A 14,840-nucleotide genomic window follows, 5' to 3' on the forward strand; every position below is an offset into this window, starting at 1 on the left:
AATTGATCCTTAATTATCACAACACACTAACCAGGAAAAGTTGTTCCAACAAATAGGCTCAGAGAAGAAGTAAGAAGGTGCAATGCTTCCCAATTATTAAAATATTCATCTACGGCTCCCAAAGTTTGTGCACCCTTTTTTATTCTTAACCACTGGTTCAATTAAAGGCGAGGTAACTGTGTAAAGTCAGGCTGAGGCTAAGCTAAGTTTGTCAGGAACAACTGAGCTTAGACGTATGGCAGGGACTTCGCTTGCAGGGACACTCCCTTCAAGAGAAAATCTCCTTTCTGTAAGCTCTGTTTCCTTAGGTAGGACACCAACAGCACGCTCCAAATCACTGTTAATAGTGTCCCTAGAGTAACTGCACTAGAATTGCCAGGGGTCTTGTGTTTACCCATGGTTGAGAAATATAGTGAAAATGGGGAATACAATTAAGGGGAAAGAAAGGATGCCCAGTCCTGACTCTCTCTATTGGCTGCTGACAGGCACAGATGGGCTACTCTTGGCATAGTATTTTCCAGGGCAACATCTGGAACGCAGCGGGAAACTGAAGCTTGCTTTGAGGGGCTGTCTTGGGGCCCCTCCTCATACAGCAGTGTCTGTGGGCTATGGAGTTTTCTCAGCAGGGTCGATTTTAGCGCTGGAGGTGCCCGGTGCGACAGTAATTTTTGGCACCCCCCTCATGACCTTCTCCTCGGATTCCATCACTACAACAGGGCAAAATTGCCCCTCATTTCTCCATAGCCCCTCTCTCACATGCATTTCATTTGTTTTAAAGCACTGGTAAATGCTGGCTTTATTAATAAGAATGTATATCTACCCAAACAAACCCTTTTTAGCAACTCGAGGAATAGATAATGAAAGGCTGGGGAAAAAAATAATATAATAACCTATTTTATGCAGTGTGCATGCAGTTCTTTGATGACAGTTTATAACAGTCACTGTTCTATATGAGTGTTGCTTCTTTTGAACTGCGCTGATAAAGGGAACTCTGTGATAAAAGCAGTAATCCTCTCAGCTATCCCCCTAAAATACAGAGATCTGTGATCTGCATTGTGGTGTTCTTTGCAACAGACATATTAACCCTCTGCACAGGGGCTTAGCTTCAGGGACAGTGTTTAGGGCGATACATCCCCCTAATAAATGTATTATGTAGTAAACAGTTAGAAACCAATGCTTTTCACTTAGGTTTTTTTACCTGCACACACAGACACTCCTCTCTGTTTAGAAGTTCTTTAAAAATGTTGGTTATTTTCGAGAATATTTTGTTTTAAGTACCACTAACAATCCGCACTGTTCTCTCTTTCAACTGCCCCTTAAGCCCCCTTATGTCTTGCTTCTCAGATAATGTATGTTAGCAATATATGGCAGCGTGATTGTTGGGAAATTTGAAGCTCGCACCCCCCAATCTTACTGACCAAGCTCCGCCCCTGCCTCTGCGCTACTTTATGGCAAGTCAAAACTGCCACTAGGATAAACTCAGATTTTTCTGTCTAACAGGAACCTCAATTACACGAGTTATCTTGACATTTTTATTACTGTTTGAAAGCTGTATGCACAAGGACTCTGCAGCAGGTGTTTTTAAATTGTACCTTATGGCTAAACACAGCACCTCCCTGAGGCCAACACTCCCCCTCCACAGGTCAGCAACCAGTGCAGGTCCACCGGTTGCACTGCCTTAAAGCTGGCTCTGCCTCTCAGCCTAGTTCAGTCTCCAAAGAATTATGTGCAGGAAAAACTAAAGTGTGCATTACATTTTCGTGCCTTGGGACCCCACCTCCTCCAGGGATGCAGTGCTCATGTGTGGACTATGGAGTCCTCCCAGCCCAGTTCAGCACATCACACAGTGAGAAACTGAATTACACTTTAAATCACAGTGAATTGGAACCCACCTCCTCCAAGCATGCAGCAGTGCTGCGTGGGTTATGAGTCCTCTCAGTCAAGTTCAGCCTTCAAAGCGGAGAGCCAGGTATCTAGGAGCATAGGTGGGTGGCGAGTACCAGTACAAATAATGTGGATAGACACAAAAGTGAGCGCATGTGAGATTGTGCAGTCTTCAATTCTATTTATGTGCCCAGTCTCACACACCTACGCTGAACGCTAATCATGAATTTTGCAAAACTGTCCTACTTTGTTTCTGTACTGGCATAGGAGACTTGCAGAATGATAAATATATATGTTGCTTTAAAGTCATGTTTCGATGTTGAAAAGGAGATGTTATGAAATTAGGAGCCGTTCTCAATAGTGACTCCATGATGCTGGACCACTTGTTTGGAATGAACAATCATTCTCTTCTATCTGACGTACCAAGTCAACAGGTTGCATCACATAAAACAAAGATGGTAAGCTCCCCCATCCTGTGGGCTGGTCCACTTTGCAAAAGAGCTATCTAAGGAAAATGTAAGCAGAACTCTAGTATGAGGCTTAGACACCTTCTATTGTCATTGTGACTATGATGGTCTTTCACTTCTATCCTTGCCTTCTGCCGTGGTCTACAATTGATTGAAAAGTATTGTTAGAAATTGAGTTACTGGATGACTGGGGTGTGAGCCTGTGCTCAGCCCCTGGTAGCTTGTCACAGAACAGTGAGACTCAACTTAGAGGTTATGTGGAAAGTATTTGTGCAACACTTCAAACAGTAAAACAGTGAAACCACCACATCTAAATATCCCACTCCAGATTAGAACAATAGAGCCTATTTTCAAATATAAAACAAGACCAAAATGACAAAAATCCAATCATTAGACCTGGAGTTATGACTTGTTAAAGAATAAACTGAAATATGGCACCTATAAGAAGAAAGCTCCCACCACGGCTATCTGGTAGCTATGCACCGGGTCAAAGTCAGAAATTCAGGCCGATCGCAATGAAGCATTGGCCAGATACAGTCCCAGATTAGTCCCACTGAAGGTTTACCATCTCAAATTTTGTGCCAAGAGTTCAGTTCATGCTAGGGAGGGTCGTACGGAGCAAAGAAAATATCGTGGATGGCAGTCGACGTGGTGCGAAGAGCAGGCTGGGTGTCGCTGGCAGACTGGCTGGAGCTTCGCATTGGTAGTGTTCCGATGCTGCCGAGCGAAGAGAGGGGATAGTGGCAGCTCACACTGATTTTCAGAGCGAGTGCTGGGTTATGGTGCTAATGGGCCCGTTCACAGTCGTGAAGAGCCCAAAAGCTTGATTTAAATACTCAAGCGCCACACCAAGGGTTCAGGACCGGGGACACACCACTTGGGGGTCAGGAGGTCATTGAAGACGGGTGCCTGGGTTGTTGGGTAACCTTTTACATCCCTCAGGCGCAAATAAAAAGGCCAGCAGACAGAGGAGCAATATTCTAGCAATGTGACAGTCCTTGTAGAAGCACAGCAGTCCTTCTTGTCTGACAAGGTATGCACAGGTCCAGAATTGTTTAAGGTACTTCTTTTATACACAGTAGTGACTTTGAAGTCGGGAGAAACAACTAGAGGCATGCCTTTGAAGTGCACAGATGCCCCGCCTTCCCTGCCCAGCTCCAGACTAAACACAAGGGGGTATGCAGCCCTTTGTGTTGACACATACATTTTCAGCAAAGTAAATTGTATGATACATTTTCATCTGAAGTGTAATATCTTGTCTGGTGGCTGCGTACACTGCAGTGACTGAAGAGAGGAAATTGGGCATTTTGCTTTTGACTGTCATGAACTATGCTTGCAAGCATCCTGTGTGAACTGTCCTCTTTAAACTAAATGATCAATGCTCTGTAAGCCTAGGTTTTGTATTTTTTTCAACACTGTTGTTTCCGTGCTTGTGAAGTCCAGAACTGATCATGAACACCTTCACAGAATTGCAAACGCCAAAGACTTCAATGTTATGGAACATGCTAGTTCATAGTTACTATAGTGACATTTAGGGGTAGAGCACTGGCTAGGGAGGATCTAAAGAGTTCTAGTTTTCTTTGTATGTCCTTTTTGTATTTTTAGCGTTTGCTAAAGTATTTATGTACTTTTCTATTCATAAAAGTACACCGCTGATTGGACATTCAGCTATTTGGGAATATTGTTGCATTGTAATATGTTGTGAGTTCCCAATCGTCATCACCTCTTGAGTAAGCCTTGGGTTGCTTAGTCTTGTTACCCATTGAGAGTCAAGTGCTAAAGGGGAGTATGTGATATACAAATTTGGAGTCCCATTGTAACGGAGGCTCAAGACACCACTGGTAACCTACTTTAATCGCCACAACTGCGGCAGACCAATTTCTGAATGCCCTGGACCACAGCAACCTGGTCTAACAAAAGGCTTTAAATCATGTGTGATACGTTCTCTGTTTGAAGGGGCTTTTTATCCCCTGCCAAGCAGGCATGAACCCTATCTTAATTCACTGTTAACCTTTGAACCCAACCAAGATGATGGAGAAGGAGTCACTGGCTGATATTGCTGAGGCATTCCACCACTGCATGTTATTCATTTTTTTTCAAAGCACTTTTCTGTTAACCTACCCAGGAAACAGCGGTCAATATTAACATTACTTCTCTCTTTTCTCCACAGGAGCAGTGACCTGCTTTGGTGAGTGTTGCCTTCTTATCATATGGAGAATATGGCTGGGTGTCAGGCTGCTGATAATTATACACAACAAGCCTTATGAGGGAAGTCTGCCAACTTTACGGGGAAATTGGCCATTTGTGGTGAAATGAACAAACCATAACTTGCTCTCAGGCTAGGCAAACCATAATTTACATCTCATATGGAACTCCTTATATTACCTCAGCAGTGAACAGTAAAAGATCATTAAATGACAGCATATCCACACAACAAAATAATATCGCTGTTGGTAGCGATGTCATTAGTAATATCAATTTGTAGGTAATATGTAATGTAACCATTGATTTCATTCATGTAATTTGAGATGTCATTTGACCCATCATGGTCAAGGTCATAAGAAATGGGGTGTCAGTTATGGTTTGCAAGGAAGGAGCTTGAGTTTTGGTTTGTTCAGCTAACGATAACTGACCAATTCATGTATTTTTTTTCAGTTTGGTTTAGTAACGAAAACTTCACTTGAACTCTGATTTTCTAGGAAATCTCTTGGGTAATTTATAAACCTAAATTAATGTCCTTTGAGCATGCCAGTGAAAATAAAGGTATCCCATCCAATAAAACTTGCTCTTTGCATGACGTGTACTAGTACATCAACATTCACACTTTTATAACTACACTGCAAGAGACAAATACCACACTATTACAATGCTACAGTATAACTAGATTGAAAAACTGTTGCTTAATGCATCAGAGATTACATTTGATAATAATTCTACAGAAGGACACAGCTGCAGCATTACTCAAACTTCCTAGTTGTTGTGATTGTATCTCAAGGCACAGATTTAACCTTTGTGCTCTGGCTAAAGTCAAATTATATAGAGCACATACAGGAAAGGAGTGCCTAATATCTTCACGTGTTCTCATTGATAATATCATTAATCTTGTTTAGAAACTTCACATTTCCATCATTGATGATGCCCAGACATCATAATTGATATAGACCAAATATATAAATTATCGAACTCTTAATTACGGGAATGTACATTAGAAATACACAGGAGTCACTGAATCTTGATAAAAAAATCTTGTTCTATTTTTATTCTTTTTGTAGATGTAAACATGAATACAGCCCAGCCAATGCTCAATACCAGGCGTATCATCTCTATTTAAGCTTTGGGTTTTAATTGAGTGGATCCCAGACTATAGTATAAAAGATGAGTCATCAAATATTCTGTGTTCAACTCCAATTTATTTATTCCAACCCTCCATCTTCCTCATCAAAAGTGAATTCGTTATGATCAATTATAATGCTCTTCCATGGATCAGAGTGACTCATCTTTGATGCTATCGTCTGGGATCCACTCAATTACAACGCAAAGCCTAACTAGAGATGATGATACACCTGGTTTTGAGCATTTACTTGCAACCCTGATGATGTCAGTTTAGGATGAAACGCGTTGGCTAGTCTGAATTCATGTTTACATCTACAAAAATAATAGAAATAAATCAAGGTTTTTCATCAGGATTCCGTGACTCCTGTGTATTACTAATGTACACTCCCGTAATTACGGGTTGCACAATTTATATATTTAGTCTATATTAATTATGATGTCTGGGCATCATCAATGATGGAAATGTGAAGTTTCTAAAAAAGATTAATGATATTATCAATGATAACACATGTGTAGATAATAGACACTCCTGTCCTGTATTGCTAAGTAGTTTTGTGTAGTGATTCGTTGTCGGTAGAATCACAAATAGTTGAGTGTCTGGGTCTAATTAATAAACTAATGCGCATAAATGCTAGTGTGACTGTCCTATAGCCCTACTTTCTTTCTCTTATCAAATTATATATAGTTAAAAAGTAAACACCTTTGTCTGTACTGTGCATCAGAAAACATCATGCATAGACCAAAACTGCAGATCAGCTAAGTATATTTTGCGATCTGATGTCCAATGGAATGTGCCCACCCACATTGTGTGCAGTGCGCCCAGTGAGTGGGCAGGGACATAACTTGGTGGGAGGGGTTTCATCGTGGACTCTCAGAGATCCCTAAGTTACTTCCTGAGCCTGGTGGGCAGCAGGATTTATTCACATATGGAAGGGTACTCTGCAGAGGATGGTATACACTAATCTGATGTGGTCATTCGCATATTCCTGTTCGATATGTGGGAGACCATTGATGCAGCAGGCTGGAAGTAATGGAGAGGGACAAAATTGGAAAAGGCAGTGGGGGGCCTCAGAGCCAACAGTGGCACTTCTTCAGCTTGCTGGAGTAATGAGGCAATCCACAGGATTTTGGTGCAGAAAAGCAATCACTTGCGGGAACCCCAAGGGGCTGCTTCATGTCAATCCCCTGGACGTCTTTATGGCAGGATCTTGGGATGAAACAACATTGCTGTTGACGTACTAAGGGCAGTTGCAAGCATGAACAACTGGAGGCTGGCCTGGTAATACTTTGACCCTGCATGTTAGTTCGAATTGGTCCAGAGATGAGGTGAACTGACTCAGAAGGTCTAAGCACCTCATCAAGGATAAGTCTGATGCTCAGTAGCTAATCGGATGGGTGAGCAGCTTACCTCCTAGCAACGCTGGACACCCTTGGATTGCATGTAAAATAACCTGTTACCGTGCCTGCTTAAAAAAACCTGCAGCAATCTTTATCCAACCCCAATCTGTGGTCTAATTTTGAGCTCTTGTATTCTTTTCTGTGGGGTCTGTATTCAGTTTTTAACGGGACAATAGATGTGAGTGTGCGTAATGGGATATTAGTACTCTCCGGGAGTAATTACCCCATTACTCAAAAAGCAAATCTGGACAGTGGTACATTTGCATGCTATTGCATTACAACTTTGTTACCAGCACTTGACAAAAACCCATGGTGCAACAATCATCTTTCAGGAATAGATAATTGCCCTTTATGGTGCACAAATGTACTTTTAGTGGAAACAAGGGCAGAATCTGCTTAGATTCATAGGGTCTTATTTATGAGAAGTGATGCATCGTTGTGACAAAACAACGATGCAACACTTCTCAGTGCGACCTCCTTGTGACACAATCGATGCGTCGTATTTACTGTATGACGTATCATGTCACAAGGAATGACAGATACGTCAGTTTTACTGACATATCTGTTGGCACAAAACTGATGCATTGCTGGAGTTGTGTCAGAGGCGTGACACAACTCTAGCAATACAGTGGTAAGGGCTATGATTATAGCACAGCCGCATCCTTATGCCTGCTATGAGGCATGCGTAAGGATTTGACACAGTGACAACCTATCTGTAGTGCCCTGAAATTCTATACATTTCAATGCGCCACTTCTATGAGGCTTTGATGCGGGGGAACGCCCACCCTGCATACATTATACCTGATGCAGGTTAAATGTAGCCCAGGTCTTTACGAAGTGACACATTTGTCTAGATACGTCACTTAGTAAATATGGAGCAGTGTGGTGCATTCTTTACACCGCCGCAGAGTAACAAAAAGTGAAGCAACAGCGGCGTAAATGTGACTCAAGGGCTCATAAATAAGCCCCTCATTGTTTATGTGCTTTGGAATACCGTAGATGAGAGAGGTGGTGCTAGGCCTTCCTGGATCTATCTATTGCTTTCAATATGGTTGGCCACTCCATCTTGTTCCTGCAGTTCTGAACAATGGGATTGGATGGGCCTGTTGCCAACCAGTTTATCTCTTTCACGTCCAACTGGTCACAAGTTGGCCTTATATTCTTTCCAGTCCAGCACGTTGCCTAGTAAACTCAGCACTCCCAAGGCTGCCGTTTGTCACCCCTTTCATTTAAAATCTACATGGCATCCTTACTGCAGCTAATCAAACTCCATGGCTGCCGAGCAATGATGTAAGGCTGTGACCCTCAGCATGTAGTTAGGATTGTTAAATGGCACCTAACTCCCTAAGAATATAAGAGGTCTGTAGTCGACATCCAAGCATGGATGAGACGGAGCTTCATAAAACTCAGGGGAAGGAAAGAGAGCTACTCTTAAAGCAATTGTTTAGGGCGCTGGCAACTTCACTTGGACCCCTGACTATTACAGTGGGCTAGGTAAAACAGGAAACAGCCATTACAACGCATATGCCTGTACAATGCATATGCCTTTACTACGCATGCTTTTACAACGACTTTCATTGAAAAGGCATGAATAGTAAAGACATATGGGGAGATTTACCAAATCTCCACTCAACGCTGTGCAGCCTCCCACTATGCCTAGACACGCGTGAAAGCTTTTCCCACTTTATATGCATGCTGTACAGTGCAGCACGCATGCAAAGTCGGATAAGGAAGGAGGAATGAAAGCATTTCTTTTTCCTTGCGCCTAGTTTAAAAGGGTGCAGTTTTCTAACGCTAGACTCTACTGTGTTTAGTAAACTGGGTATAGCGTGAGAAACCTGGGGTAGTTGCATGTCCCACCCTTGATATGCCCCCATGGGACAAAGTAATTTTCTCATTACTTTTATGTTATTTTTCCAAATTCACTTTCCAGTGCTAAACTTGTTTAGCGCTGGAAAGTCAATTAGTAGAAAAATATTTTGCGCCGTTTTGTGTCACTTTTGTGACACAAAGACGGAGCAAAATCTTAGTAAACCTCCCCCTTATGTGTTTTACATGGAAGTATAAGATAAGTATATAGGGTTTAGGGTGGCTTGGGTTTTGGAGTGGTCTGGGTAATTTTAGGTTTTAGGGGGGGGTGATGGTTTTGGGGTTCCAAGGGTAATTTTAGTGTGAAGGGTGTGTATGAGTTTTGGGGTGCCAAGGGTAATTTTAGGGTTTAAAGTGGGTTTGGGTTTTGGGATGGTAAGCATAAATTTAGGGTTAAGGGTGGGTATGGCTTTTGGGGTGCCAGAGGTAATTTTAGGGTTTAGAGTGGGTTTGGATTTTGGGGGTGGTAAGGGTAATTTTAGGTTTTAGAATGGGTATGGGTTTTGGGGTGTCAAGGGTAATTTATGCGTTTAGGGGTTGGATATGGGTTTTGGAGTGTCAAGGGTAATTTTAGGGTTCTGGGTGGGTAATGGATTTGGGTTGTCAAGGGTAATTCTAGGATTCAGGGTAGGTAGGGCTTTTGGGGTGCCAAGGGTAATTTTAGGGTTCAGGTGGATATGGGTTTTGGGGTGGTTAGGGTCATCTTAGAGTTAGACTCAGAAGTAGAGAAAACGGGAGAAAATATTGATGGAGGCAGAAAAGAAAGTGGTAGAAAGACCAAGGGCATTGCTGCTACCTAGAAGAAAAAGAACCCCTGCAGGCTGATGATGGCCCTAGACTTATAACAGCATATAGAAAGCAGGAAAGAAAAGTGAGGTCAATCACATGAATGAATTGGCCAATTGTACTCACTGATTGAGTACTATGGACTAGACTCCCCCCACAACCTAACATTACCTACAGGAAAGCAAGATCTATGAGGTTCCAATTAGTCAAGAATAGCCCGGAATTGAGTCCAATAACTACATGGCTCAAACCCAGAAAGGGTTTTTTCAAATGCTCATCTTGCAGAGCATGTCAATTTGGAGTAAATACCACACATTACTCCACTCCATTCAGTCCAGAAGAGACTACCATCAAAGGCAGCTACAACTGCAGAACAGAGTACGCAGTATATGTTCTGACATGCACCTGTGGCTTAAGATATGTTGGGAGTACCAAGCTACAGGTGCATGTCAGGATATTGCAGCATCTGCGAGCTATCGTAAACAATGATACCGCATACCCTGTCGCACGTCACTTTAAGAGTGACCACAACAACGATTTAAAATGTCTAAAATATTACGTTGTTGATGTTATCCCCAACCCCCGTAGAGGAGGAAACAGGGAAAAACTACTGAGACAGCCAGAAACACACATGATTCTTGAACTGGACTGCATAGCACCGAACGGGCTAAATAATACAGAGGACATGCATAATTTCCTGTAATACGGTGTAGAAGTGATATAGCTCCACAACCATTTGATGTGTCACTGTAGATCAATTAGTAGGGCTTTATCACAATGAAATTTTAAATAACCGCTGCAACCCAAATGAAATCAAAAACAATCCTAACCCCCACGCGTCCTTATCAGGTATAGGGTTTTTTTAATTAAAATATCACTAGCACTTTATATTTCACATAATCAACATTGTACTTGTAAGCACTCAGCACTTTCATTATGCAATTCTGAATAAAATGCTGAAATTTCTAGGCACAGAAGCACGGCATATGAGTTATAATACTCTCAATGAATAAAAAAAATATAAAAATATACAAAGAAAAAAAGAAAAAAGAAAAAATGATAAGACTATTTAAACGAGATGACTCCCTAGTATTACATCCCAACAATATGAGACTATGTTTACAGATGGCGACCACGTCTTTGGAGTAGGGAAAAAAGCATTCAAGCAATGATGCCGCAAAAGAACCATGACGATGGTAGTACATATTAACATGAGGGCAAAAAATCTTTAGATAAGATTGTTTATATGGTTTTATAAAAAGCAATTTTTGCACATAATCAGTTTATATAAAGGCAATGATGTAGACTGTGGCAATACAGAAACCCATGTATTTATCTATTTATGTATTTATTTGCATTTTTATTGTTTGCTACGTATTTATGGTTATTCATTTATTTATAGAAGAAAAAATGCCAAATGAATATCCACAATCATGAAAAATCTTATAACGTTAATGTGGATAACATAGTCCGATTTAAAATATCTGTTTGCAACAATGGAGAGTCAAAGATGTAGTGTTTCTTTTATGTTTGTTAACACGTGACACTAAAGGGGGGGCAGAAAAAGAAATGTATAAAAATCATGGAGGACTGCACTCCGTATGCGATCAAGGGCACTTGTGTCACGAAAGGCGTCAGATTACGGAGGAGTGTGAAGAATAAAAAAACTTGCCATTCTACCTATTGGAGTCCGTTTACTCTCTTCTCGCCATGTGGAGGTTTGAAGAGTCTTTCTGGTTTGTCGATATATATATATATAGATATGTATATTGTACCAATCCTGGTTGGAGGTAAGAAAACAGGCGCTGACTCCGTGGGTGAAATGATCATAGAAAAATATGTTTATTCCGTTGTGATGGCCTAGACACGTTTCGGCGGTCTTGCCGCTTTGCTCACTACATCAGGCATATCAACGTATGGCAAAATATATCCACTCGTTACGCTGGTTGCCACGGCAACTCACTGCTGGTCATAAACATAGAAAACATTTAGTGTAGGTCAGCCATGCTGTTGTTTAACAATTGAACAAACGAGAAAGGGAACACTTCTTATACACAGACATTATCGCGTTGCTATCACTAATCCTGCTTAGTAGCAACAGTTAGCATGCATATATCAATGAAAATTCAGATATAGTCATAACTTGTGAAAACTTAATAAAGAAAAAGGAAAGTTCATAGTGTATCACAATAAAGAATTGTCATGACGCGGTGACAACCAGATATCGGCATATGGTTTTGCATATAAATAGCATTGGAAATCAATACACTTATTACAAAGAGTACCAAACGCAAAGTAAATATATATGTAAGTGAATATATCATAGCGGCTTGGTTCGACTCTTATGCTGCTTCTAGGACCTGTTTCCATGCGTTATATTAGGGCAACAGATCTCTGGATGTAACAGGCATATCCTATGTCAAGTCTAGTGACTATCTCTGGATGTAACAGGTATATCCTAAAGGAACAGCTGTTTGGTGAATATTGCCCTAGTGGGTCTTATTCAATGTCTTCGTAAGTCTATCCATGCTAAAGTGCAATAGTTTTAATATGCATATGCCGGTGCTGGAATCTAAAAGGAACCATCGTCTACAATAAAATAATTGAGAGAAGATAGTAGCTAAAGTGTCGAAGTGCCCTGGTAACTGAGAAGACAAGTAATATTAAGTGAGAGCCTGACGTTTCGGACAGGGTTAAGGTACAGGACAAGCAGCTGGTCATTAGAGGTGTACATTTAAAGCCTCATCAGCATTCATCCCATTTGGGATTTTGCTGTCCAGTAGTATTATGTAACGCGATTCCAATTTTCTAAGAGACAGTTTTCTATTTCCACCTCTGATATTTTTGGGGACACGTATATTACAAAGAAAGAAAGTTCTTCTGTTTTGACGCCATGAAAAGCATTTATATGTCTTGCGACTGGGTTTGCGGGATCATCATGGGTAATCGCTCTCAGATGTTGCAAAATCCATACATGTACGGGTTGTGTTGTGCTACCCACGTACATTTTGATGCAAGTGCAGCGCAAGACATATACCGCGAAATCCGTTTTACAAGAATAACTACCACGGATTTCAAAAGGGGTATGTCTGAGTGGTAATTAAATACTTCAGGTGTTAACGCCATATCAGCATGCTTGACATTGAAAGCATTTCAAAAAGCCTTTTTGCGGTTTGAGCCAGCCAGCTCCTTTGTCAAGCACTGGTGCGTTGCATACTAGCTCTTGGCGCACAGACTTTGCTTGTCTGAAAGTGATTTGAGGGGGTTTCATGCAAGTGCTTCCTATGACGGGGTCATATATTCTTAAATCCATGGAGAAGGGTCATTCCGGGACCGAGCCTTAAGTTAGGTGGTGCGTATTGCCGGTGAACCCCAAACCGGCGTTTTGTAATCCTTAAATTGTTCAAATAAACGCACTCTCGAAGTGGTAGATATCAAGCAGGATGCTCTTTATTGCTCGTTGCGCGTTTCGACAATTACTGTCTTGATCACACGAAAATCACGGCAACATGAGTGTGCATAAATAAACATACATGGTAATGGAGAAAGGACTACAGGTTACATCCTGCCTGCATTGTAAAATAATCGGCCATTTTGTAATATGCAAAACTGTATGCAAATTCAGGTATTTATATCGTATACAATTGATTTTCAATAGTGTATTTACATGAAGTTATATACATTTTCTCAATTAAAAATCATATTTCAAGTTTATACGCCTTTTTTGAGCAAAGGATTGCTGTTTAAAATTAAACAACGGCCAAGGACAATAAGTCATATTCCTGCTCACGTCCCTTCTGGTACATTATAGCTGACATTATTCGAGTTACAAATCGCACTAGTGGCATAATTGCATATTATATCAGCATATGGTAACATTTATCCTTCACCAGTCGCATTGTGCAATTCTCACTTTATCGAGTTTGGTATGTGCAATTACATTGGCCATGGATAGTGAGTCTATTATAACTCGCACCCCATCTCACAGCCCAAAGTTGACATTAGTGATATAATATCAAGTCGCACTAGTGGCATTTACTGCATATGCTCAGATATTGCATCGGCCTTACGATAACAGCATTTCCCATCATGTCTGTAACTCATTCTAGTGATACCAAGCAACAGCCTAATAATTCAGTATTCATACAAAATTGATTATATATACCTATAAAGTGCATGAAATGACTGTGCAAAGTTGCGCTTCAAATATAATATCCATTCTGTACCATTGTTATTGCACCTTAGACATACGTTCAAAAGAGGCCTATCTCATAGACCTCAATGCACCTTAGACATACCTTTAAGAGAGGCCTTTCTCATAGACCTCAAAGTTACATGTTATTGCCCTGCCAACTTTATGGCACACTGCCCTACCAACATACTTCATAGCCAAATGTTAAAACCTCAATTAATGAAAATACTGTTTTCTTATATAAAGTGCATTGCTATTCTCTATTAAAAGTGAAATCGTGAATAAAGTGCAAATGTGCTAATAAAGTATCATGAACACTAAAGTGCTATTTACACAACCTCACTAATATTGATCAATCACAACTTATGGGCGATGTCAACTTATCTACTTATGTTCAAGGAGCAAAAACAGCTGAGGCATAACTATAATAATTAGCAATAAATGAGAAAAAGGGGGACCAATCATGTTCACATGTTATCTAAAAACACTGGTGATGTCAATATCAAGCCCTTAATGGCATACATTCAATATTGACTAATGACGTGTTACTAGTATTGTAAAATTGGAAACAGCTTTACTTTATAGATAATTGTGAAGATCACTCTTGATATTTAAACCACTTGGGGTCTTGGTGTCTAGCTCCAGGATGTATTTCGATTCGAGTTGTCCAAGTGTCTTTTCACAGTTCCCTCCTCTTTTACTTGCCTGTACAGCATCTGTGACAAAATACTTCATGCAGTTCAATTTGTTCTCATGTACAGATTTAAAAAGACTAGCTACCGGATACGCTGGGTTGGAATTGATGATAGCTCGCAGGTGTTGCAAGATTCTAACATGTACCTGTAGTTTTGTACTTCCCACGTAGCGTAGGCCATAACTGCATTGCAGGACATACTCAGCATACTCAGTTC

The 14,840-nt window shown here is 40.8% G+C and overlaps 1 protein-coding gene across 2 annotated transcripts in view; it reads left to right on the top strand.

Moving 5' to 3' along the window:
- The window catches only part of LOC146857291 (uromodulin-like), a 570,867-nt gene that overhangs the window by 41,300 nt on the left and 514,727 nt on the right, over positions 1-14,840 (top strand). For both annotated transcript variants that reach the window (XM_085647790.1, XM_085647789.1), the window contains exon 2: positions 4,522-4,539. In XM_085647790.1, the coding sequence (XP_085503916.1) occupies positions 4,522-4,539 (18 nt within the window). The remainder of the gene's footprint in view (positions 1-4,521; positions 4,540-14,840) is intronic.

Source organism: Triturus cristatus, chromosome 3_2 (assembly GCF_964204655.1).
Source record: "Triturus cristatus chromosome 3_2, aTriCri1.1, whole genome shotgun sequence".
Classification (NCBI taxonomy): Eukaryota; Metazoa; Chordata; class Amphibia; order Caudata; family Salamandridae; genus Triturus; species Triturus cristatus.